At 44.3% G+C, this 25,735-nt stretch overlaps 1 protein-coding gene across 1 annotated transcript in view; it reads left to right on the forward strand.

The window, feature by feature from the left end:
- st14 (ST14 transmembrane serine protease matriptase) overlaps positions 1 to 25,735 on the forward strand; it is a 46,003-nt gene that overhangs the window by 16,803 nt on the left and 3,465 nt on the right. Inside the window, exons 4-18 of the mRNA XM_063016611.1 lie at positions 2,015 to 2,085; positions 3,403 to 3,572; positions 6,551 to 6,586; positions 7,039 to 7,267; positions 9,170 to 9,309; positions 10,002 to 10,105; positions 10,563 to 10,672; positions 11,925 to 12,055; positions 13,147 to 13,251; positions 14,085 to 14,192; positions 14,427 to 14,540; positions 17,156 to 17,275; positions 19,048 to 19,228; positions 23,730 to 24,001; positions 25,152 to 25,288. Coding sequence (XP_062872681.1) covers positions 2,015 to 2,085; positions 3,403 to 3,572; positions 6,551 to 6,586; positions 7,039 to 7,267; positions 9,170 to 9,309; positions 10,002 to 10,105; positions 10,563 to 10,672; positions 11,925 to 12,055; positions 13,147 to 13,251; positions 14,085 to 14,192; positions 14,427 to 14,540; positions 17,156 to 17,275; positions 19,048 to 19,228; positions 23,730 to 24,001; positions 25,152 to 25,288 — 2,028 coding nt within the window. The remainder of the gene's footprint in view (positions 1 to 2,014; positions 2,086 to 3,402; positions 3,573 to 6,550; positions 6,587 to 7,038; positions 7,268 to 9,169; positions 9,310 to 10,001; positions 10,106 to 10,562; positions 10,673 to 11,924; positions 12,056 to 13,146; positions 13,252 to 14,084; positions 14,193 to 14,426; positions 14,541 to 17,155; positions 17,276 to 19,047; positions 19,229 to 23,729; positions 24,002 to 25,151; positions 25,289 to 25,735) is intronic.

Here is a 25,735-nt window from a genome sequence, read left to right on the forward strand (position 1 = left end):
TTCACTGTGGGGTGTACTCACTTATGTTGCCAGCCGTTTAGACATTAATGGCTGTGTGTTGAGTTATTTTCAGAAGACAGTAAATCTACACTGCTATACAAGTTGTACACTGACTACTCTAAATTATATCCAAGTTTCATGTCTATAGTGTTGTCCCATGAAAAGATATAATAAAATATTTGCAGAAATGTGAGGGGTGTACTCACTTTTGTGATACACTGTATGTGTATGTGTGTGTGTGTGTGTGTGTGTGTGTGTGTGTTATGGCCTTTAAGCAAGTAGTAACATGATAAACCTGAAGCGTGAAATTGTGTTTGTGCAGCTCTTTTAAAATGAAACGCTACAGTAGCGTTAACATGCTGGACGTGCACCGGAGCAAAAGAAAATGGAACTCATAAACTTTTGCATGTTCTCTGTGCTGCTCGAATAAATGATTCGAACCAGTCAGTTAGTCAGTCACACAATCTAGTATTATTAGGATTCGTTTAAATTCTGATTTGAATGAGATTTCCGGTCTGACCACTTAGAAACCGGTAATTTCAGGTGGCTTTTGGCACGTAGCGCTTCTGGCCGCACAAAGTTTGTGGGGGACGTTTACACCTCTCTTCACCCTTTCCCCAAATCTATGTACACCATGTTGGAATGAAATCCTACTAAAGGTTGACACAAATAAAAACAGAACTCAAAACAAAGTTCAAAGTTTGGCTCTAACACCCCAACCTGATACCTCAGGTTCGAATCTCAACTCTGATCCCGACAGTCTGGGCGCCTACACGGACAACGATTGGCTGTGTGTCTATAGAGGGAGGGACAAAGAGGCTATTATGACCCCTGCTGACCGGTTGAGGCGTCTGCACCGAGGGGTGGATGATGACTTCACGCTTTCTGTATATAAAACTGCGCTTTGTTAGACCCCGCCCCTGCCAGGTGAAAAGAAGCGGTTGCAAATCTTCCTAGTTTAAGGGTCGGGGTAGGATCAGATACGAGAGAGAGAGAAAGAAATGAGCCCCAATTGGGGCCCTCAAAAAAAGGGGGTTAATGCTCAATAAAGAATTGAGCAATTCTTCAAAGTTTGGCTCTAACACCCCAACCTGATACCTCAGGTTCGAATCTCAGCTCTGCTCCCGGCAGTCTGGGCGCCTACACGGACAACAATTGGCTCGTCCGTCGTGTTGGGTGCCCTAAAATTGATGCAGCAGCGACCTCTGCTGGCTGATCGAAGGTGCAGCACAAAGAGACGGGGGATAATGGAGATCGGTGCGTGACTCTCCATGCGCGAAACTGAGCCCCATATGAACTCGCCTTGTGATTAAGTATGAAAATGTCCCTTGTATTTATTACACTGTGTGTGTTTAATTGTTTACGCTTGTGTTCTGTGTTGCATCGTGGTCCTGGAGGACCGTTGTTTAGTTTCATTAAGTACCAGTATGACAATAAGCGGACGCTTGTATCCAGTCGACTTGCAGTTATCACTGAGTACAATCCGCTCATGGAACAGTGGAAACTTGATGTTGGGGCTTGAACCAGCAGCCTTATGATTACAACTCCAGTATCTTAACCGCTGAGTTACTGCGCCCACTTGAGCTGCACCGCGTCCAGTCAGTCCTGGATAAATCTTGAGCGGCGCTTGATAAAATTGAGCGGATCAGAACGGGCGCCCGTAGACACGGCGCTATAGATTTTGTGATTCTAGATGATGCATCTTGTTTTGAAGCCGCGGCCCCTCCTCCCGCTAATCGCTTTATTACTGAAAGAAAGCCATCACGATAAATCCTGGGTTAGCGCGCGGGTGGAAGTGCTAGCTTCAGCAAATCTCTCCCGGCTGCATTGTCCTGTGTGCATTTTTCTCCTGATTTAATTCAGGCCCGAGCTTTACCGGCCCCCTACATCATCGGGAAAAGGCCGAATAAAGTGCTTTTAGGAGTCCGAACTCATCCGCCGCTGATGTATTTGATGGAATTATGCTCGCCGTGATCCACAAATCGATGGTGTGCTTTTCTCTTTTTGTTTTCAGCTAAATCAGACGTTCTCCAGAGACGCGTTCCTCTCCAAGTACTACAACAAGTCCGTCGTCTCCGCCTTCAGGTAACGAGTCAGGCTGACTGATGATCCTAAAACTCCTGATTTAATTCACATAAACGCTACGGCTGGATCTTGAGCCGACCCGGAACGCTGCTCCTGCGCTGTCGCTCGACCGGGTGCCTGCACAGACGCACGATTGGCTGTGTGTCTGTAGAGGGAGGGACAAAAGGGATTTAAAGACCCCTGCAGACCGGTTGAGGCGTCTGCACCAAGGGGCAGATAATCACGCTTTCTATATATAGACCCCGCCCTTGCCAGGTGAAAAGAAGCGGCTGCAATCCTCCTAGATCAAGGGTCGGGGTAGGAGCAGAAACGAGAGAGAGAGAGAAAGAAATGAGTCCCTATTGCCCAAAAAAAGGATAAAAGAGGGTAACACTTAATAAAGAATTGATCAGTTCTTCAAAGTTTGGCTCTTTCACCCCAACCTGATACCTCAGGTTCGAATCTCAGCTCTGCTCCCGGCAGTCTGGGCGCCTACACGGACAACGATTGGCTGTGTGTCTGTAGTGGGAGGGACAAAAGGGATTTTAAGACCCCTGCTGACCGGTTGAGGCGTCTGCACAGAGGGGCGGATGATCACTTCACGCTTTCTGTATATAAAATTGTGCTTTGTTAGACCCCGCCCCTGCCAGGTGAAAAGAAGTGGCTGCAATCCTCCTAGTTCAAGGGTCGGGGTAGGAGCAGATACGAGAGAGAGAGAAATGAGCCCCTATTGGCCCAAAAAAGAGGAAAAAAGGGGTAACGCTCTATAAAGAATTCTTCAAAGATTGGCTCTAACACCCCGACAGTCTGGGCGCCTACACGAACAACGATTGGCTGTGTGTCTGTAGAGGGAGGGACAAAGAGGCTATTATGACCCCTGCTGACCAGTTGAGGCGTCTGCCCCGAGGGGCGGATGATCACGCTTTCTGTATATAAAATTGCGCTTTGTTAGACCCCGCCCCTGCCAGGTGAAAAGAAGCGACTGCAATCCTCCTAGATCAAGGGTCGGGGTAGGATCAGATACGAGAGAGAGAAAGAAATGAGCCACAATTGGCCCGATAAAGGGGGTAACGCTCAATAAAGAATTTGGCTCTTACACCCCAACCTGATACCTCAGGTTCGAATCTCAGCTCTGCTCCCAGCAGTCTGATTGGCTCGTCCGTCGTGTTGGATGCCCTAAAATTAATGCAGTTACGACCTCTGCTGGCTGATCGAAGGCGCAGCACACAGAGACGGGGGATCATGGGGATTTACTGAGTTTACTGAGTTTATTCGTTACTGGATTGGTGGAGCTCGGCGTATTGAACTGATCCGCACTAAAACTCTGAACCCTCACAGCGACGGTGTGATCGCCTACTACTGGACGCGCTTTGATCTTCCTCCGAAGGACTTGGATTTGATGCCCAAGCTGTCAGAGGTCCGAGTGCTGGACGCCCTGCGCAAGGGAATCCGCCAGGAGGGCAAACGTAGCATGCAGAGCTTCACCATCACCAACATCACCGCCTCAGGTAACACCTCTTGGACTTGCTGCACCATGTTCTGCAGCAACGACTGCACACAGACAACTGCCTGAGCTAAAGTATTCACACCCCCACAAACTACATGACCAAATGTATTCGGACATCACAAAATGCATGACCAAATGTATTTGGACTGTGTTGAGCTCCAATCGCACTTGCATTTTCTTCAGGATACAGTCATACTATCACCACAGACTACCATGATACAGTCATACTATTACCACTGACTACAATGATAGTCATACCATCACCACAGACTACCATGATACAGTCATACTATCACCACAGACTACCATGATACAGTCATACTATCACCACTGATTACCATGATACAGTCATACTATCACCACTGACTATCATGATACAGTCATACTATCACCACAGACTACCATGATACAGTCATACGATCACCACTGACTACAATGATACAGTCATACCATCACCACAGACTACCATGATACAGTCATACTATCACCACTGACTACCATGATACAGTCATACTATCACCACTGACTATCATGATACAGTCATACTATCACCACAGACTACCATGATACAGTCATACTATCACCACTGACTATCATGATACAGTCATACTATCACCACAGACTACCATGATACAGTCATACTATCACCACTGACTACAATGATAGTCATACCATCACCACTGACTACCATGATACAGTCATACTATCACCACTGACTACCATGATACAGTCATACTATCACCATAGACTACCATGATACAGTCATACTATCACCACTGACTACCATGATACAGTCATACTATCACCACAGACTACCATGATAGTCATACTATCACCACTGACTACCATGATACAGTCATACTATCACCACTGACTATCATGATACAGTCATACTATCACCACAGACTACCATGATAGTCATACTATCACCACTGACTACAATGATAGTCATACCATCACCACAGACTACCATGATACAGTCATACTATCACCACTGACTACCATGATAGTCATACTATCACCACAGACTACCATGATACAGTCATACCATCACCACTGACTACAATGATACAGTCATACCATCACCACAGACTACTATGATACAGTCATACTATCACCACTGACTACCATGATACAGTCATACTATCACCACTGACCACCACGATACACTCATACTATCACCATGGACTATTGTGATACACTCATACCAGCACAATGCAGTACCGTGGTACACTCGTACCAGTGCCAAACAGTACTGCAATACACTTATACTAGCACCACGAACCACTGTGAAACAATCGTACCAGCACCACAGACTAACACTACCATGATACACTCATACCAGCACCACGGACTACCACAATACACTTGTACCAGCAGTCACTCTAAAATTACTGTATGACTCTTTTCTGACTTTTAGAAACTCTCTCAGCTCCTTCAGGATTTATTAGAACAGTGAAGGATAAACGTAAATATAAATCTAAAATAAATTAATTTTAATTATGTAGAGAAACAAATTTGTAGTGACTAGAGCGAGTGGAGAAAGAGTGACGACCTTTTCACATCCCAGTGTAATAACGAGCCGTGTTTACCTGTAGCGCTCGCAACAACTCACTGATTCATTTAACAGGAAAATAAAGGTGCTGTTAAAGTAAATGTATTATTATTGTTATTAAACAGAGGTCGGGTTTTGACCTTAAAACCTCCGGAACACGCAGACGGTGCAAATCTAATACTGCTGCTTAATGAGAATATGATGAACGCGTGATTGAGCTGTCGACCGGGCTGCTTTTCTAAATAACAAACGTCCATTATGGTGGCTAACGGAAAGGTCAGTGAGCTGAATTACTGCAGGTTTGTTCCTAACTGAGAGAAACACGGAGGAACGTTTCAGCTGATGAGAAGTTTCCAGCTACAGTCGTACCAGTACCAACTACAGCGATACACTTATATTAACACCATGGACTACCGTAATACACTCGTACCAGCACCACACACTAATACTACCAAGATACAGTCGTACCAGCACCACACACTAATACTACCAAGATACAGTCGTACCAGCACCACACACTAATACTACCAAGATACAGTCGTACCAGCACCACACACTAATACTACCAAGATACAGTCGTACCAGCACCACACACTAATACTACCAAGATACACCAGCACCACAGACTTCCAGCACCAAGGACTAACACCACCGTGATACACCCGTACCAGCACCATGGACTACCATGATACACTCGTACTAGCAGCACAGACTACTTTAATACACTTGTACCAGCACCACACACTGTTCTGATACAGTCATACCAGCACCTGAACACACACTACCTTGATACATTTGTACCGGCACTACAGACTATCACAGTACAATCATACCAGCACCACGGACTACCATGACACACTCGTACCAGCACCACGGACTACCATGACACACTCGTACCAGCACCACTGACTACTGTGATACTCTCGTAACAGCACCACACACACTACCACAATACACTCGTACCAGCACCACGGACTACAGTAATACACTCGTACCAGCACCACTGACTACTGTGATACTCTTGTACCAGCACCTCACACACTACCACAATACACTCGTACCAGCACCACACACTACCATGATACACTCATACTAGCACCACACATTATTGTGATACAGTTGTACCAGAACCACACACTGACACGGTCATGATACACTTGTACCAGCACCACACAATAACAGTATCACGAGAAATTTGTACCAGCACCACAGACTACCTCAGTACACTCGTATAAGTACCACAGACTATCGTCATACACTCGTATCTGCACCAGAGACTATTGTCATACACTTACACCAGCACCACAGGGTGAGGTGAACTATGGGAGGTGCTGCAGCATTTTGGAAGGTTTTTGGAACACACGGGGAACTGAAACAACGTTTCACACTGTGTGTCTGATATCTCTGTGTTTCTCTGTGTACAGATACGGACCCCCGGATGGCCCGGACCCCCGGAGCTCGTGAGTTAAACCTGTTCTATTTCAGTCACTGCAGCTCTGCAATTTTCCACCCGGCTTGGCAGCTTCTTTCCTGCCACTCACTGAAAAATGGCCGCCCTGTTTCCTTCCTCCAGCTTTTCTTTGCATGGATGCACAAAGCCCGAGACACGGTGATGTTATTTATTTTAGCATCCGAGCCAAGGACACACAGCACACGTCTGAAGCTTCACACCTTTATTTACTGTGTAAATGAGCCAAAACTTTAGGACCACTCTTCGTATATGCTGTAAAGATCTAGTGAGGTGCCTTGCTGCCTATTACCTACCTGATCAGCTGCCTCTAATAAGACGTCAAACTCATAATTCAGATTATTTAGAGCGTCTGCTAAATACCGAAAATGTAAATGTAATGAAGTAAGTGCGAATATTTTTGGATGCTTTTAATAACGCGCTTCATGTCTTCTCCTCCCTCAGAGGAGTGTATCTACCAGTTAACGGCGGATGCCCAGGTGAAGACGTTCACCTCTCCCGGTTACCCAGCCAAGTACCCGGCTCAGACCCGCTGCCAGTGGCAGATCCGCGGCCCCAAGGGCACGGCCGTCCTGGTCAAGTTCACCGATTTCTTTTTAGAGGACGCGTGCTCCAGCGTTTACGTCTTCATCTACGATTCTCTCATGACCGACGCCGCTCACGCCATCACACAGTGAGTAGATCTTAGATCCTCAGCGCTTGATTTCGGACAGACATAATGAATGAGCTAGAGGTGCCACACTGAGGACGGGGGGAATAATGGGCGTAGAGTGTGATGCCAAGTTTCAGCTAAAAAAGAAAAAGCCCAAAAGGTGCTCGGGTGGTGCAGATAAAGCACGCCAGTCCACCAGTGCTGATTACAAGCTATATAATCTATATAACTGGACATTACTATTCTGCTTAACTGATACATTTGTAATTGAAATCATTTAATTTCATTATCATGTTTTACCACTGCTATATCCTGGTCAGGGTTTCGGTGGGTCTGCCTTCCTCAAAAGCCCCCCAACAACAAAAGCTTGGACACCCCTGTGCCACAACACGCATGTCTATTTTTATTTTCCTCTCCTGCCCTTTTAAGCAGGTATAAAAATGTTATTGTTTACAGTCAGAAGTCATATCCAGTTCCCTTTTACTTGTAATATCCAGTTAAAGTGGTTTGGCTAGCGAGACCCCACTTCACAAATCCATCCGCTTCCTGCCACCCGCACTTGCCCTCTGCCCACCAGCAGCCGAGTATAATGGATGAACCTTTTCTTTTACTCCCTCCGTACGTATTAATGCTGCGGTGCCAACACGGACTGCAGAACGGTGCCGCTCCGACTGTAAATCTAACCGGCGCTGAGGCAGCACGCTGCACGCTGGGAGCTTTTCAGTAGAAATTAAGTTCGGCGGTGTGGCGTGTAATGACATCATTATTCTTCATAAGAACGTTTCATCGTTCTCACGGTGTGTGTGGTAAAGATGCATTAAACAATACAGCTTTATATTGTGTATTGTAAATTGGCAACCAGTACAGACTGGTGATAATTATACAGTTTTGGGGACGTCGTGCATCGTTACTGGTGAGCATGTGCTGTATTTATTTATGTACAGTAAAAATTTAAGGTAAGCAGGAGACAGATCATCAACCAATGTCATATATATACACTGATCAGCCATAATATTAAAACCACCTCCTTGTTTCTACACTCACTGTCCATTTTATCAGCTCCACTTACCATATAGAAGCACTTTGTAGTTCTACAATTACTGACTGTAGTCCATCTGTTTCTCTGCATGCTTTGTTACCCCCTTTCACTCTGTTCTTCAATGGTCAGGACCCCCACAGGACCACCACAGAGCAGGTATTATTTAGGTGGTGGATCATTCTCAGCACTGCAGTGACACTGACATGGTGGTGGTGTGTTAGTGTGTGTTGTGCTGGTATGAGTGGATCAGACACAGCAGCGCTGCTGGAGTTTTTAAACACCTCACTGTCACTGCTGGACTGAGAATAGTCCACCAACCTAAAATATCCAGCCAACAGCGCACCGTGGGCAGCGTCCTGTGACCACTGATGAAGGTCTTGAAGATGACCGACTCAAACAGCACCAATAGATGAGCGATCGTCTCTGACTTTACATCTACAAGGTGGACCGACTAGGTAGGAGTGTCTAATAGAGTGGACAGAGAGTGGACACGGTATTTTAAAACTCCATCAGTGCTGCTGTGTCTGATCCACTCATACCAGCACAACACACACTAACACACCACCACCATGTCAGTGTCACTGAAGTGCTGAGAATAATCCACCACCCAAATAATACCTGCTCTGTGGGGGTCCTGTGGGGGTCCTGACCATTGAAGAACAGCATGAAAGGGGTTATGCATGTAGAGAAACAGATGGACTACAGTCAGTAATTGTAGAACTACAGAGTGCTTCTATATGGTAAGTGGGGCTGATAAAATGGACAGTGAGAGGTGGTTTTAATGTTATGGCTGATCGGTGTACGTTATATATGTAATGTGCAAATATATATGTACAATGTGCTTTAAAAGAGGGAAAAATGTGAGATTTTGATGGTATTGACAGGAATTGTGGTCACCGGCCTCCGACTAATCCTCTGGAAGTGGTTTCATCTAACAACCTCATGCTCGTCAACCTCATCACCGACAGTGTGGCTCAGAAGCCGGGATTCACGACACAGTACAGCGCCATCCCCATCGTTACAGGTAATAAAAACAACAACTTACTGCTTTTCATTAGCTTTTAGAAGAAATTAAGACAAAAATATTTAAAATTATATATAATATATAATATACGTATATAAAATATATGAGAGAAGCTTAAACACTTGGCATCAACCGAGACTGTCAAACTCGAACATGTGAGAGCCAACAGCAGACTAGAATGTTAATAAATAATATAATTGAATAATAGTGTTTGTGCCATGTGCCAGACTAGTGTAACTGTACACAATTGATTTACATCTAATATGCTGTCGGACCAGCTCTGACCCATCGAGACGCCACGGGACAGGACCTTTGACTTCTTGGTGCCAGCTGTTCAACGGGTAAATGATGCACACATGCACCACATGTGCGCCACTGTCCACAGGATCCTGAAGAAAACGGATTCGTTAACCCAGTTGACCTTCTTCCATTGCTCCAATGTCCAGTTCTGATGCCTGCGTGCCCATTGTAGGTGCTTTCGACTGTATAATGCCGTTAGAATGGGCTAACTACTGGTACACGGAAGCGACTTACAATTGTGGCCAAATACAGTGCAAGCAATTGAAGGTTAGGGGGTTTTGCTCATAGCCCAGCAGTGGCAACCTGGCGATGGGGGTTTGAACCAGTTTATCAGTCGACCAATATAACATAAAACTAACCTGATTCTAATCTCTCTCTGTGTGTCTGTTAAGCTGAGACCTGCGGAGGGGTTCTGACCAGCCTGAACGGAACCTTCAGCTCCCCACACTACCCGAGCTTCTACCCACCTAACTTGGACTGTACCTGGACCATCAATGTAATTAACACTTCCCATCACTGACATTTTTGGTGCATAATTTGGGTCTTAATATCATTGTATGTTATTTTTCTGTATCCTGAATGGACTAGATTTGTGCATTTGACATGCAAAAGGTAGCATTTCATCAAATTCACCCTTGTTTCTACATTAAGTGTCCTAATTTTGATATACAGTTAGTCCTCTACATACAAACCCTAACTTATTAACTTATACCATAGCAACAACCTAGCAACACCTTATCACCCATTAGAGATAGCATAGCAACCAGCTAGTAACATCTTAGCAAGCACCCAGGAAAACTCCATCAACCGCCTGAAATACCCTAGCGACTACCTAGCAACACTAGTTTGCACCTTTTTTTCCCATATCTCAAAATCTATCTTAGCTTTTTGAGATTCTCTAATGATGATTAAGTACAATCAGACATGATGAGTTTTTTCTGTACTGTGATCAGGCCCCGCCAGGTATGAAAGTCCGGGTAAAGTTCGTCATGTTCCGGGTGAAGGAGCCCGGCATGAGCATCCAGACCTGCAACAAGGACTACGTTCAGATCAACAACACCAAGTAAGACCTTCCTGTTTATGTATCATAATTAATGAAAGACTAAATGATTTCTTGTGATTTGTAGATGTTATTCTGTAAACGTTCCACCCCAATTAACGTCAGACTCTTTTTTTTACTCTGAGTTAACTACAGGCTGAAAGACGAACGAGTTGTTCTGTCCAGTCCAATCGAATCCTGTCTTTATTAATAATTAAACAGTTTGACGAAGCTGAGGGGGGCCGTTACTGTTACATAAAAATCAATGATTAGCTTTAACATATAACAGCACTGTTAGAACGTGATTATGTGGCACTAGGTCATGTGCACTAGATTTATACTATACACACTGACCAGGCATAACATTATGACCACTGACAGGTGAAGTGAATAACACTGATTATCTCTTCATCACGGCACCTGTTAGTGGGGGGGAAATATTAGGCAGCAGGTGAACATTTTATCCTCAAAGTCGATGTTAGAAGCAGGAAAAATGATCAAGCGTGAGGATTTGAGGGCCAAATTGTGATGGCTAGACGACTGGGTCAGAGCATCTCCAAAACTGCAGCTCTTGTGGGGTGTTCCCGGTCTGCAGTGGTCAGTATCTATCAAAAGTGCTCCAAGAAAGGAACTGTGGTAAAGCTGGCGACAGGGTCATGGGCGGCCAAGGCTCATTGATGCCCGTGTGGTCCGATCCAACAGATGAGCTACTGTAGCTCAGATTGCTGAAGAACTTCATGCTGGTTCTGATAGAAAGGTGTCAGAATACACAGAGTATTAGAGTTACAGGGCTGTTTTGGCAGCAAAAGGGGGACCAACACAATATTAGGAGGGTGGTCATATTGTTATGCCTGATTGGTGTATACACTACCCCCCCTATTTTCTCCTAATCTAGTCATATCTAATTACCTGATTCGTGTTTTGGAGAACCACAACCATCACACGCCTCCTCTGATATGTGCACGGAGCCGGGCGCTTCTTTGTACCCACACGAGGTGGGTGCATATGGAGATCTGTATCACACTGATCCCCTTTATACCCAGTCTCATTGATCAGCCTGTAGAGGTCGTAATTGCAGCAATCCTGAGGAATGTCCTCTGAAAAACCAACCCACAGACAAGCCAATCATTGGCTTGATTGATCAATCAATATAGTCAGCACTATTTGAGGACAATTAATAGCGAAGCCTTGTTAATCTATGCATATATGCAAACCTCTAACATTAGACAGTATATAAAACAGATGTGATGTATAGTTCATTGTGTGTGTGTGTAAGGTATTGCGGTGAAAGGACGATGCTGGCTCTATCCAGCAGCAACAACACCATGGTGATCCGCTTCCACTCGGACAGTTCGTACACAGATAAAGGATTTAAAGCTCAGTACAGCGCCTACGACCCACTGAACCGTAAACACCTTTTTATCTTTCTGCTCCATCTTCATGCTTTATTTTTTATTTCTGCATTATTCAAGATTTTCATTCATTAAACTGCATCTGAGCGTTAACACTCCTGTGGTCGACCCGTATGCACCTGTCACAACTAATATTTAAACAAAGCAGATAGCACAAACGTAACTATAGAGTAAAGCAGCCGAAAAAATGTGTCGCAGAGAATAATAATAATAATTGCATAAACTTGTACACGAGTGCCCCCTTGTGGAGGCTTTACGTTACGTCTGTAAACCACAGTGGGACCAGATTCTACAGAGATGCATTGTTGTTGTTGTTGCCTGCATCACTTAAAGCATCAATGAATCAAGTTCCATAAAATTGTGAAACGGACTTTAACAGCTTGTCTACATGTTCAGAAATGTCCAGCTGTGTTCCAAACCTCATATTCCTTAGTCAAAAGTATTAAGAGTAATGCATTCTACCCATGTACCCGCATGTCAGTACATGGGTACAATGCATTAGTCTTAATACTTTTGACTAAGGCACATTTAGGGCACAGCCCAAGTTCTTCCTGGTTTGGAACATGGTCCAAGTTTGTCACGGTTTGGGACATGGCCAAAGTTTTTCACGGTTTGGGACACGGGCCAAGTTTTTCCACGGGCAATTTTTTTTTGACTGGTTGTGAATAAAATTAAACAAACAAATAAATAAAAATTAATGAATTAGGGTGTCTGAAAACGACAATTATACATAAAGCAACTCTATTCGGTGGTCATTTCAGTCTGTGGCATCAGGAAGGGCATCGGGTGTAAAGACAGTGGCTAAAAGAGGGTTTTCTCATCGCTGGTGTGAGTGCGGCCTCTGCTGGCCGGTCGAGGTACCTGCACGGGGGGCAGCTGATCACGGATGGCAGTGTGTTGCTCTCTGCATGCGATACTGCGCATGTGAGACCCCGCCCCTGTAATGTGGCCACTGAATTGGGTGCAAAAGAAAAAAAAAAAAAAAATTCGGGCAGCTACAATATCGGTCAACCACTTTATTACACCATAATACATGTCAGCAGCTACCACCATCCAAACTGTGCTTCTCTGTTTTTGTGTTCGCAGCGTGTCCGGGTCAGTTCACCTGTAATTCGGGGCTCTGCATCGCTAAAACTCTGCAGTGCGACGGCTGGAACGATTGTGGAGACATGAGCGACGAGAAGAAATGCAGTAAGTGTCAGACAGGCGGAGCTGAAATTACATCGGCGCTCGATAGCAGTTGCCCGCTCGAGCACCCACGTTTTTAATAGAACGCCGAGGGAGTGGCAGCAGCCGATACCCATGTAAAACAATTTCAATTCGCTGTTTCAGTTGCTTCTCGAGGATCAATAGAACATATCTTTGTGAGGTCTGTCAGTATGGTATACATATTTCACAGAACAAAACCTAAAAGTAAGAATTGGAAACAAGTCATAGAGCCATTAATAGAAAAACACAAATCTGGGACAGGAAGCAAGACCTTCTTAAAAGCGTAAACAATACCCTAGATAGCCAAAAGTTTGCGCATCCCCCCTTAGTTGATACATAAATTGCATAAAGTCATAAAGTCAAATGTTATATTTCCTGTCCCTGCATGACTGAGCCCAGGTGCCCAAAGCAAGGCCTTGCAAAATTTGATGGTTGCTTTTCAATGGGCACAAGGCACACAGTAACACCCTGGATGGGGCGCCAGTCCATCGCAGGGCAGACACACACTCTCATACACACACCCATTCACTTATAGGGCAATTCAGTGTCTTCAATTAACCTGACTGCATGTTTTTGGACTGTGGGAGGAAACCGGAGCTCCCGGAGGAAACCCACGAAGACTCCACACAGAAAGTCTGCCTGGGGATCGAACCCAGGACCTTCTTGCTGTGAGGAGACAGTGCTACCCACCGTGCCACCCTAAGACTCCAACTTGAAAGTCTAAATAGTAATTTTTTTATATTCTAGTGTAGACACTTCACTATCATGTCTAAATTCATGTGTGTGTGTGTGTGTGTGTGTGTCGTCTTTTGTAGAATGTGAGGACGATCACTTTGTGTGTGATAACGGCATTTGTAAGGCCCAGTACGTGGTGTGTGACCAGATGAACGACTGCGGAGACAACAGTGATGAACGGGACTGCAGTAAGTGCCTTTACGTACACAGATCACATTGTGCTGTGAGCTAGTGCTGGAACGGGATTGATGTGAAGCACCAGTGAGTCCTGAGTACAGTAGTAGCTGTTTAAAAAGTGAAAGGGACGAAGTTTAGTTTAATAAAACCCATGTGTGCCCACCCAAATAACGTCCCATGAGTGGGTTCTAAATACGATTAAGAACATGTTCTCTGTGTGTGTGTGTGTGCGTGTGTGTGTGGAGGTTGTGATAAGAACCAGATCCGGTGTGGAGATGGAACGTGTTTGCCTCAGTCGGTGCTCTGCGATGGGAAGATGGACTGCGCAGACAGCAGCGATGAAGCCGCCTGCAAAGAGTGTAAGTATATATACACACTATATAGATCAGCCATAACATTAAAACCACCTCCTTGTTTCTACACTCACTGACCATTTTATCAGCTCCACTTACCATATAGAAGCACTTTGTAGTTCTACAATTACTGACTGTAGTCCATCTGTTTCTCTACATGCTTTGTTAGCTCCCTTTGATGCTGTTCAATGGTCAGGACCCCAACAGGACCACTACAGAGCAGGTATTATTTAGGTGGTGGATCATTCTCAGCACTGCATTGACAATGACATGGTGGTGGTGTGTTAGTGTGTGTTGTGCTGGTATGAGTTCTTAAATACCGTGTCCATTCACTGTCCACTCTATTAGACACTCCTACCTAGTCGGTCCACCTTGTAGATGTAAAGTCAGAGACGATCGCTCATCTATTGCTGCTGTTTGAGTCGGTCATCTTCTAGACCTTCATCAGTGGTCACAGGACACTGCCCACGGGGCGCTGTTGGCTGGATTTTTTCGGTTGGTGGACTATTCTCAGTCCAGCAGTGACAGTGAGGTGTTTAAAAACTCCAGCAGCGCTGCTGTGTCTTATCCACTCACCACCACCATGTCAGTGTCCACCACCTGAATAATACCTGCTCTGTAGTGGACTTGTGGGGGTCCTGACCATTGAAGAACAGGGTGAAAGCAGGTTAAAAAAAGTATGTAAAGAAACAGATGGACTACAGTCAGTCAGTAATTGTAGAACTACAAAGTGCTCCTTTTATTTTGCGTATGAACATATAAACGTGTACAGTACAATTAAATTCCTCTTCCGTGTATCCCAGTTTGTTTGGAAGCTGGGGTCAGAACGCAGGGTCAGCGGTTATACGGTGCCCCTGGAGCCAAGAAAGATAAGGGCCTTGCTTAAGGGCCCAACAGTGGCTGAATGGCAGATAGCCCAAAGCTCCACCTACTAGGCTACCACTGATCTTTAAGGTTTAGCTAGTGCATCACATGAAATAACACTGTCGCTGGGGTTCATGGTTCTAATCCTCAGAGATCGGCCAGTTGGGCATCTACATACAGACATGATCGGCTATGTCAGCGCCCGGTGATTCTGGGGGAACCGGACCCACCATGACTCTGACCAGGATAAAACCGGTGGTAAAACATGAATATGAATGAATGAACAGAAATGATTTGTACTAAATTCTCTGCCTCAGCTGGTTTGCTCAGAAGTGTGAGACCCGTCTGCTGATCTTTAAATCATCTCCACCATCAGTCCTTCTGCCTTTGATTTGTTTGTTGGGAGCGTGTGCATAATTCAGAGCTGATGAGCGATCTGGCGTGATATCGATCAATACTTCTGATTGATAACGCAGTTCTCACAGCGGCATCAGATCGAGCAGCATCAGATTCACACTCTGCACTACTGCTGCAGTCGAGTCCAGACCAAGACTCAGACCAACGAAGAATGAGACTCTTTATAGCCGAGACCAAGACTCAGACCAACACAGAGCGAGACTTTATATAGTCGAGACCTAGACCTACCTAGAGCAAGACTTAAACTAACCTATAGCAAGAATTTATATAGTCCAGACCAAGACTCAAACCAACGAAGAGTGAGACTGTTTATAGTCAAGACCAAGATTCAGACCAACCAAGACTTAAACCAACCCAGAGCAAGACTTTATATAGTCCAGACCAAGACCTAGACCCACCCAGAGCAAGACCTAAACCAACCCAAAGCGAGACTTTATATAGTCAAGACCAAGACTTAGACCAACCGAGAGCAAGATTTTTTACAGTCTAGACCAAGACTCAGACCAACACGGAGCAAGACTTTAAATATTCGAGATCAAAATTCAGACCAACCTAGAGTACGACTTTTCACAGTTAAGACTAAGATTCAGACCAACCAAGAGCAAGACTTTATATAGTCGAGACCAAGACTCAAACCAACAGAGAGTGAGACTTTATATAGTCAAGATCAAGACTCAAACCAACCCAGAGCAAGGCTTTGTATAGTCAAGACCAAGACTTAGACCAACTAAGACCAAGACTTAGACCAACTAAGAGCAAGGCTTTATATAGTTGAGACCAAGACTCAAACCAACCCAGAGCAAGACTTTTCATAGTCGAGATCAAGACCTAGACCAACCTAGAGTAAGACTTTTCACAATTAAGACTAAGATTCAAACCAACCGAGAGCAAATCGTTTTATAGTCAAGACCCAAACCTTTAATAAGACCAAAATCTTTAATGACTGAGATCAGGATGAGACCAAGAAAATTAATTTTCTTTGCGATCAATCCATCTATTCATCTATATATCCATCCATCCACCCATCTAAGTTTATTTTGGAGATTTTAGAGATCAGGACTCAAATCAGCCAATACAACGACAAAACCTAAGACTTTAACTGGTTAAGACCTGTACTCAAACCAGCCAAGACCTAAAACAACTTCATCATAATCATATCGTAATCATCGTAATCATACAGGACCAAAACCAAAGAGTACAAGGACAGAAGGACAAAATAAAATAAGAATACTATAATACAAAATTCAGAGTCCAGTACTCAAGACCAGAGTATCAAAAACTGTCTTCTCCACGCTGCAGCGTTTGCCCTCACCGATCGCTGTATTTTTTTTCTCTTTTAGCCGAGGGGATGTGCACTGACTTCACCTTTACCTGCGCCAACAACCAGTGCATCAACAAGCTTAATGCTGAGTGCGACAAAATAAACGACTGCGCTGATGGATCAGATGAGGAGGGCTGCAGTGAGTCAACGTCCAACTCTGGATTTCTCTCTCTATTCTAATAATAATATGTTTAATAATAATTTATATTTTTATTTAGCACATTTTACAGACTTAAGGTTGGTGTACATAAAACAAGGATTGTGTATGGGAGAGGAAGCACTTGGGGCTCCATCTGTTTTTATCCCTCTCTCACCTAAAACCTTCCACTTTTTCTGCCATTTAACCCACAGCCTGTTTGTTCCAAAGTGCCTCAGTTTTAATGGCGACTGTGTTTTTAAAAAAGTCAATCCGTTATCGATTTCGTTCCTTTGGGTCGCCACAATTTGAGCAATGTGGCTACCGAGGTCTCTACACAGCACTCGACTTCCATATAAATCAATAACCACATTCCATCAAGAGATGTTTCTTTCCTGTTCTTAATTACTCCTCCATGTTTACTTTACTTTGTTTACTACGTCAACAAATTCGACCCACTGTCACACGGCCTACAAAAAAACCTCCTCGTGCAGTTTAATTGACCTCTTAACCACGAGAGACTTACTGTTACAGAGGCGGCTGTGTTATGTATTGCCTAGGCGTCTCTGTCCCTTGCAACTTCAACCACCTCCTCTGGTGGGATCCCTTGGCGTTCCCAGGCCAGCCGGGAGATATAATCCCTCCAGCGGGTTCTGGGTCTGCCCCGGGGCCTCCTCTTTGTCAGCCGTGCCTGGTATGTACGCCCACGGGAGGCATCCTTATCAGGAGGCACCTCAACTGGCTCCTCTCAGTGTGAAGGAGCAACGGTTCTACTACTGGATCGCTGAGCTCCTCACTCATTCACCTGCCGGGGGAAACACATTTACAATTTCTTTCTTTTAGCCTTCACACAGAGCTCATGACCCTAGGTAAGGGTGGGAACATCAATCAACCGGTAAAATAAGAGATTTGCTTTGTGGCTCTGTTCCCTCTTCACCACTATGTAAGTCAGTAGGTCTACGATCACTAGTCCAGTACCTTAACCAGTAGGCTACAACTGCCCATTAAACAAGCAGCTGATGCTGGACAAATAAACAAATAAGTAAGTAATTTTAAGTGAGTGAGTAAAGTAAGTAAGTAAAGTAAGTAAAAAAGTAAGTAAAGTAAAGTAAGTAAATGAAAGTAAAGTAAGTTAAGTAAGTTAATTAAATAAGTAAGTTAAGTAATTAAGTAAAGTAAGTAAATGAAAGTAAGTAAGTAAAGAAAGTAAGTTATTTTAAGTAAGTTAAGTAAGTAAAGTAAATAAATGAAAGTAAGTGAAGTAAGTAAGTTTTAAGTAAGTACGTAAGTAAAGTAAGTTAACTAAGTAAGTTAATTAAGTAAGTTAAGTAAGTAAAGTAGGTAAAGTAAAGTAAGTTAAGTTAGTAAGTAAAGTAAGTTAGTAAGTAAAGTATGTAAATAAGAAAGTAAAGTAAGTTAAGCAAGTAAGTTAAGTAATTTAAGTAAAGTATGTTAGTAAGTAAAGTAAGTTAGTAAGTAAAGTAAGTTAGTAAGTTAGTAAGTAAAGTAAGTTAGTAAGTAAAGTAAGTTAGTAAGTAAAGTAAGTTGGTAAGTAAAGTATGTAAATAAGTAAGTATGTACGTATAAACAAACAAACCATGAAATAAGCAGTTATGGCCACATCCAAAGATTACAAGGCTACAAGGGCAGTTGTAGCCTAGCGGGTAAGGTACTGGACTATGAATAAAAAGGTCGCCGGTTCAAGCCCCACTACTGCTAGGTTGCCACAGGAGCTGAGTAAACCCTAATTCTGCTTCTCTTTCTCTGTCTGTTAGACTGTGGAAAGCGTCCGTACAAACACAACCGTATCGTCGGAGGGCAGAACTCGGATGTGGGCGAATGGCCGTGGCAGGTCAGCCTTCACTACATGACCAGCGGGCACGTGTGTGGCGCCTCTATCATCTCTGAAAAATGGCTGCTCTCCGCCGCCCACTGTTTCGTTACAGGAGACCCTGCGTGAGTACTGCGCTTTTACACCGTTTACTCTTCAGCATGTCTGACTGAGCTTTTGTTTTTAGTGTGATATACCAAAAGTATGTGGACACCTGACCAGAAGCTTGCTGGACGTCCAAATCCATATGCACGAATGTGGAGCTGCCACTCTATTAATTAGTGCTTCACCAAAGTACCAGAGTGTGTCTATTGGAATTTGTGCCCACTCAGTAAAGAATTGTGAGGTCAGGCAGTTCCAGTTCATCCCGATTGAGATCAGGTCACAATAAACTCATCAAACTGTCTTGCTCTTTGTGGCGGTTAAGGTACTGGACTAGTAATCAGAAGGTTGATGGTTTAAACCACACAACTGCTGAATGACCACTGTTGGGCCCCTGAGAGAGGCCCTTAACCCTCAGTATTGTGTGGCTAAAACACCTGAACTGAATAATATCACGAATCATGATGTGGGATTGTAGTAGCCTAATGTGTAGAGCTTTGTGCTATCAATCGAAGGTTGTGGGTTTGAATCCTGGCTCTGCTGCACAGCCACCATTGGAGAGGCGTCCACATACTTTTGGACGTAGTTTGCCCATACATAAAGCCCCCAAACACAACAACAGGGAGCGTCCAACACCCATATGAGTCTTGTGAAAAAGTAGGTGCCCCCTTCAATGAATACCACCTTAATGGCAGATGCAGAAATGACCAATGGGTCCCATCCCATATAAAATCTGACCACTGTGTAGGTAACAGAACTGATGTTCCTCCTAATGTTGGTTATGCCACAGTGCTACAGACAATTATGGGGGGTTGAGGGGGTCTGATCCTTCTAATTAGCACTTGGACCCCCCCACCCCACAAAATAGTTCAGGGGTTGCTTAGTTAGCTAATAAATTGTCACTGTATAATTCACACTCTGTTGATAAGCCACGTCTATGGTCTGTGGTTTTGCACCGAATCTACAAATCTCAGCATGTAGTTGTGTGCTGCGTCCAGCAGGTGGCGCACTGCATCAGCGTTTGTCAGCGGTCCTGTATGCCCTGCGCATGCTCAGTGTTATTCTCAGCTCTCCTGATCCATCAGCTCATCATTACTCTGAGCATTGTGAGTGTGTTAAAGCAGAACACACACCAGATCATTCAGTGGACTGGGACTGAGGACCAGAACTGGGAAAACAATCAGCTAAAGTGTGTGACGGGGTGAATCAGTGTGCTAAAGTGTAAAATATATAAAAATATATAATGTCGGTTTACACAACATGCTAGCATCCACCTCAAGTGACACGATCACAAGTGGACAGCAGAGAGAAAAGCCATTTCTATCTTTATTTCCATGTTTATTAAATATGTCTTTGTGGCGATTAAATGCTATTAAAATAACGTGACCTCTGTGTAGGGCTGGACGATATGGCTAAAATTTATATCACGATATAACTCCTAATTTCGGTCGATACGATATAATTCCGATATCGATATGAATAATACAAATGTCAGAAAAACTGCCAAGAACACCAGAATTGGATGGCTGTACCTGCAAACCTCTTTTCTGGTTTCTGACAAGAAATACAAGCTGAATACACGACTGAATTAGTCCTTCCTCTCTTATCAGATATTTCATCTGCTTCTTTTTCAACTGTGGACAGTGGCGGAGCCAGACAATTTCCATAGGGGTGGCCAGACTGAGACCATTGCTCACACAGGGGTGGCACAGAAACTGTCTGATACCTTATTTTTGTATGTGGCAAGTTGCTGTGGACCTAGTAGTGTTTTGGTCACTCACTCATTTACCTATACAGGCAGTGAGTGCCATGTAGAATTACATCAGCCTGGCATAATAAGCTTTTTATTTTTTCTCATTTTTCCTGACAAGTAAAAAACTAAAATATAGCCTATAACCTTAACATTATGAGGAATAATTTCAAAGATATTCCTTTGCAATACTTGATCATTTGACTGCAAACTTGTGTGTACTGATGAGACTCATTTGAACCCCAAAACATGGTAGCGTGAATGCATGGAAAACAAATTTTAATTTTCTTTCAAGAATAAGACACAGACTGACCAACACTATTAAGCCAAATCAGCATTGAAAATTGACTTTACTTTTAATAGCCTTCTACAATGCTTCAGGGGGGGCCCTGACTGCGCACGTCTTTGAACTGTGGGAGGAAACCGGAGCTCCGGGAAGAAACCCACACAGACACGGGGAGAACATGCTCCACACAGAAAGAACCCAGACCGCTTTACCTGGGAATCGAACCCAGGACCTTCTTGCTATGAGGCGACAGTGCTACCCACCGACTTTATCTTCATGTCTTTATAGAGCTTGCTTTGTGCTGGAACAGGAAAGGGCCTTCCCTAAACTGTTGCTGCAAAGTCTATATAATTGATTTATTACGCCTGTTAGCAACTGTTGTGGCTTAAAGACATTAATTCAGTAATCAGATGGTAAGATTCACTTTTTAAATAGCTACTACTGTATTCAGGACTACTCACTGATGATTCCCGTCAATGTTCCTGTGCTTGTGTCCTTACTACTTAATACTACTCAAACCCTAAGACACCATTTCCTTTATATAACTGATTTATTTTATGTTAGTAGGTCCAGTTGTTGCTAAATAACAACATGAATTAAAAAAAAAAAATTAGAAAGGGTGTCCAAATACTTTTGCACATATAGTTTATGTATATTGTGTGTTTACAAAATTTGAAGAGCGAAAGGTCGAATAAAAATGGCACATCGCTTACTCCAATTATGCCACCTCGACTACACGAGAGATTAATGGAGACGTCACATGTTGGTATGGATCTAGAGGACGTCGCCTGTCAAAAAGAACTCGTCAGCAAACACGGCATTCAATAACATCGAGTTTGAACCGCGGGGAGCTTAAATCCATGATCGCCTTCTAATTAGGGTTGATGTCGGTCTTGTGGGTACAGTGAGCGTCGCACGGTCTGGATAACTGGTGACTTTCAGAGGTTCACACTGAAATTACGCCCCCCCGATCTCGGGTGAAGCTTGTATGATTTCCAACAATGAAAATCGCACCAGTGAAGCTGCTCGTCCCTTTAAAAGCCAAACTGAAGCGTTCGTTTTTATGTGATTTGCTTTTATATGATCGCTTCTTTCGTCTGGGGACGTCTGCTGGCACAGCGCTGGACTTTCACAGACTTCGCGACTCTTTCGGGAGTCAAAATAAGTGGCTCGGCTCACCGAAAAAGAAAATGTTTTTTTTGTTGCTTAAAAACATTACTGTGCTAGATATAAAAGTGTCATTATGAAACATAAAGGCCATTAAATAATCTCACGAGACTCTGTCCGCAGTCAGGTGAGTTTTACATCACCGGGGGTTTGAAGGCTGTCATGCGAGAACAAACCCCCAGCTCCAAGACTGCCATCTTAGAGCTGGACTTGAGTTTGTTGCCTGTTGCTTGCACAGCGGTCTCTACGATGTGTAACGCTCGCTTGACTGTAGACAGTGACACCTGTGTTTAAGCAGCTTACAGTTCACAGCACAGCACGAATTACATCGGACCAAATTTCCACTCAGCATAAGATAAGTTTTTTATGACCCTTGGCAAGAGACCGATGTTCCATTTACTGTAATGGGTGCCGTCAAACTAGACTTATTTATGTAGGCACAGAGAAGAATTAGGAGCCGGTCACATCCAACAAACGGCATTATAAAACACTCTGCGGTAGTTTAGTTTAGTTTCTTGTCCAATCACTGGTCATCTTGAGGCTGGACTACTGCAGCTTGCCTGGCAGCTGCCAGTCTGGTTTAACCCCACTGCTGCCACATCATCACCCCACTGCTGCCACATCACCCCACTGCTGCCACATCATCACCCCACTGGTGCCACATCATCACCCCACTGGTGCCACATCATCACCCCACTGCTGCCACATCATCAACCCACTGGTGCCACATCATTATCCCACTGCTGCCACATTATCACCTCACCTCTGCCAAACCACCCCCCCACTGCTGCCACATCATTACCCCACTGCTGCCACATCACTTCACTGATGCCACCTCATTACCCGCCCACTGCTGCCACATCACTTCACTGATGCCACATCATTACCCTACTGCTGCCACATCACCGCCCACCCTCTACTGCCATATCACTTCACTGATGCCAAATCATTACCCCACTGCTGCCACATCACCCCGCACCCTCTGCTGCGTTCTCCTTACCGGCTTTTTGTAGCTGCCAGTTTAAAACCATGATGCTCGCCTACAAAGCTAAAAATGGACCAACACCAAGCTGCCTTAGAACTCATAAAATCTTGATGCCAACTCAAGGAAGACGGGCATCAGTGTTCTTCTGTGTACCATCACCAAAGTGCCAACAAACTCCTGTCTCTTTAAACATCTGAATCTCTTACGTAATGTTGTACGCATATTTTCACCCTTTAGATGTTCAGAAAACCCACAATAAACAGAACTGAGCTCAAATTCGTGTTTTATTGTTGAATAAGAACGATCGCTGAGTCCGTGTTGTGTCTCCGTCCGCAGGTACCACGACGAGTCGAACTGGCAGACGTACAGCGGGCTGCGGGATCAGAACCTGATGGATGACAAAGTACAGATGAGAGAGATAAAGAACATCATCGTTCACCGCGACTATAATCAGATGACGTACGATAACGACATCGCGCTGCTGGAGCTGAAGGAGCCACTCAAGTTCTCTAGCACGGTTTTCTCAATTTGTTTGCCGTCCAGCTCTCACGTCTTCCCCCCTGGCATGCCCTGCTGGGTCACCGGCTGGGGGGCACTCCGGGAAGGAGGTACGCGTCGTTCCTACTCTTTTTTAAATCAGATTAGAGCCACTTCTGCTTTAATTGCTTTATTTCACTTTTAATGTTTTACTATTTTCCTTTTTTATTTTGGCACTGATTTTGATTCTGAAAAATGTGCCCATAAGGGCAAAACATTAAGCTTTTATGGTTTTTACAATACGTCATAGGTCCATAAATTGGCAAGAATGAAAGAAATACACCCTTAACCCTTGACGTCTCACCCTAGTGCCCCTATTTATTACTCAACTTGTGTAATTTAGGTTCTCGTAGTGCAGCGGTCCAGAGCTCAGCTGTGCTATCGCCCTGGACAAGCATCCAGCAGACACAACTCTATGCCTTAGGGTGGAGGGTCAACAAGGTTCTTTATCACTTCTGCAAATACGACCTCTGCTGGCTGGTCTTGGCGCCTGTTTAATTGGTGGAGAACTTTCAGAGCAGGATATCATGTCTCTCCGTACTCGATGCGGCTCTCTGGGAGACTCTTTCGGGTTAGGCTGTTCTGGGTCAGGGCTGGGGTTGTGCAAGCAGTGAAGGATATACAATCAGGGAATTGGAAATGACTAAATTGGGAGGAAAAGGGGAAATGCAAAAAAAGCAATAATTTTTATTATTGATTATGATAATAATCCTTTAGTAACAATAAGTGGCAGAAGGTTCTAGGGGGCAGCACGGTGGTGCAGTGGGTATTGCTGTCACCTCACAGCCAGAAGGACCTGGGTTTGGTTCCTTTCTGTGTGGAGTTTGCATGTTCTCCCTGTGTCAGCATGGGGTTTCCTCCGGGTGCTCCGGTTTCCTCCCACAGTCCGAAGACATGCAGTCAGGTTCATTGGAGATACTACAGACTGCCCTAAGTGTGTGTGTGTGTTTGCGTGTGATGGACTGGTGACCTGTCCAGGTTGTTCCTTACCTTACCTTGTGAAAGCTTTATAAATCTTCAGATTGTACAGAATAATGTGACACTCGGGTGGCACAGTGGGCAAGTGGCATAGCAATTGTAATCAAAAAGTATTGGAAATGACTAAATGGGGGGGGGGGGGGGGGGGGCAATAAAACTAAAGAAATCTAAAGATGACATATATTGCTCTTACAAAGGAAACTTTTGACTTTATGTGTGTGTGTGTGTGTGTGTGTGCAACAGGACGCTTAGCGATCATCCTGCAGAAAGCCGAGGTGAAGATCATCAATGACACGGTGTGTGACAGGGTCACAGAGGGTCAGGTGACCTCACGTATGCTCTGCAGTGGTTTTCTTGCTGGAGGAGTGGACGCCTGTCAGGTAATAATACATTCACTGTTTACTGACCAGTACAAACATGACTGTATTATTAATTATTATTTACATCGTTTTGTCAGCGCAGAGAACGTTCTCAGAATCAGCACCTGCAACAGTTTAGTGGAAAAGCCCAGCGCGGTTTCAGACTGGGTACCAGCACCATTGGGCACCACTGAAATAAGGTTCCAGCATCACGTCAGTGGAACCGTTTAGGTTTGGTTGTGGCTTTGTGTATGTGAAACATGATAGAACACGTACGTCAGTAGAACCGGGCCAGTAAAAAAAACCCAGAACAGTTCCAGGTTTACCACCATGACAGTGGAAAATCCTACAATGGTTCTAGATTAGGCACCAGAGAAAGCTGTTTTAGAAAACAAACCTGCACTGTCAGCAAAAAAACCCCAAAAAACACAGATCTGTTTTGGATTAGATGCCAGTACGACCATAGTT

This window comes from Trichomycterus rosablanca, chromosome 20 (genome assembly GCF_030014385.1).
Source record: "Trichomycterus rosablanca isolate fTriRos1 chromosome 20, fTriRos1.hap1, whole genome shotgun sequence".
NCBI classification, from domain to species: domain Eukaryota; kingdom Metazoa; phylum Chordata; class Actinopteri; order Siluriformes; family Trichomycteridae; genus Trichomycterus; species Trichomycterus rosablanca.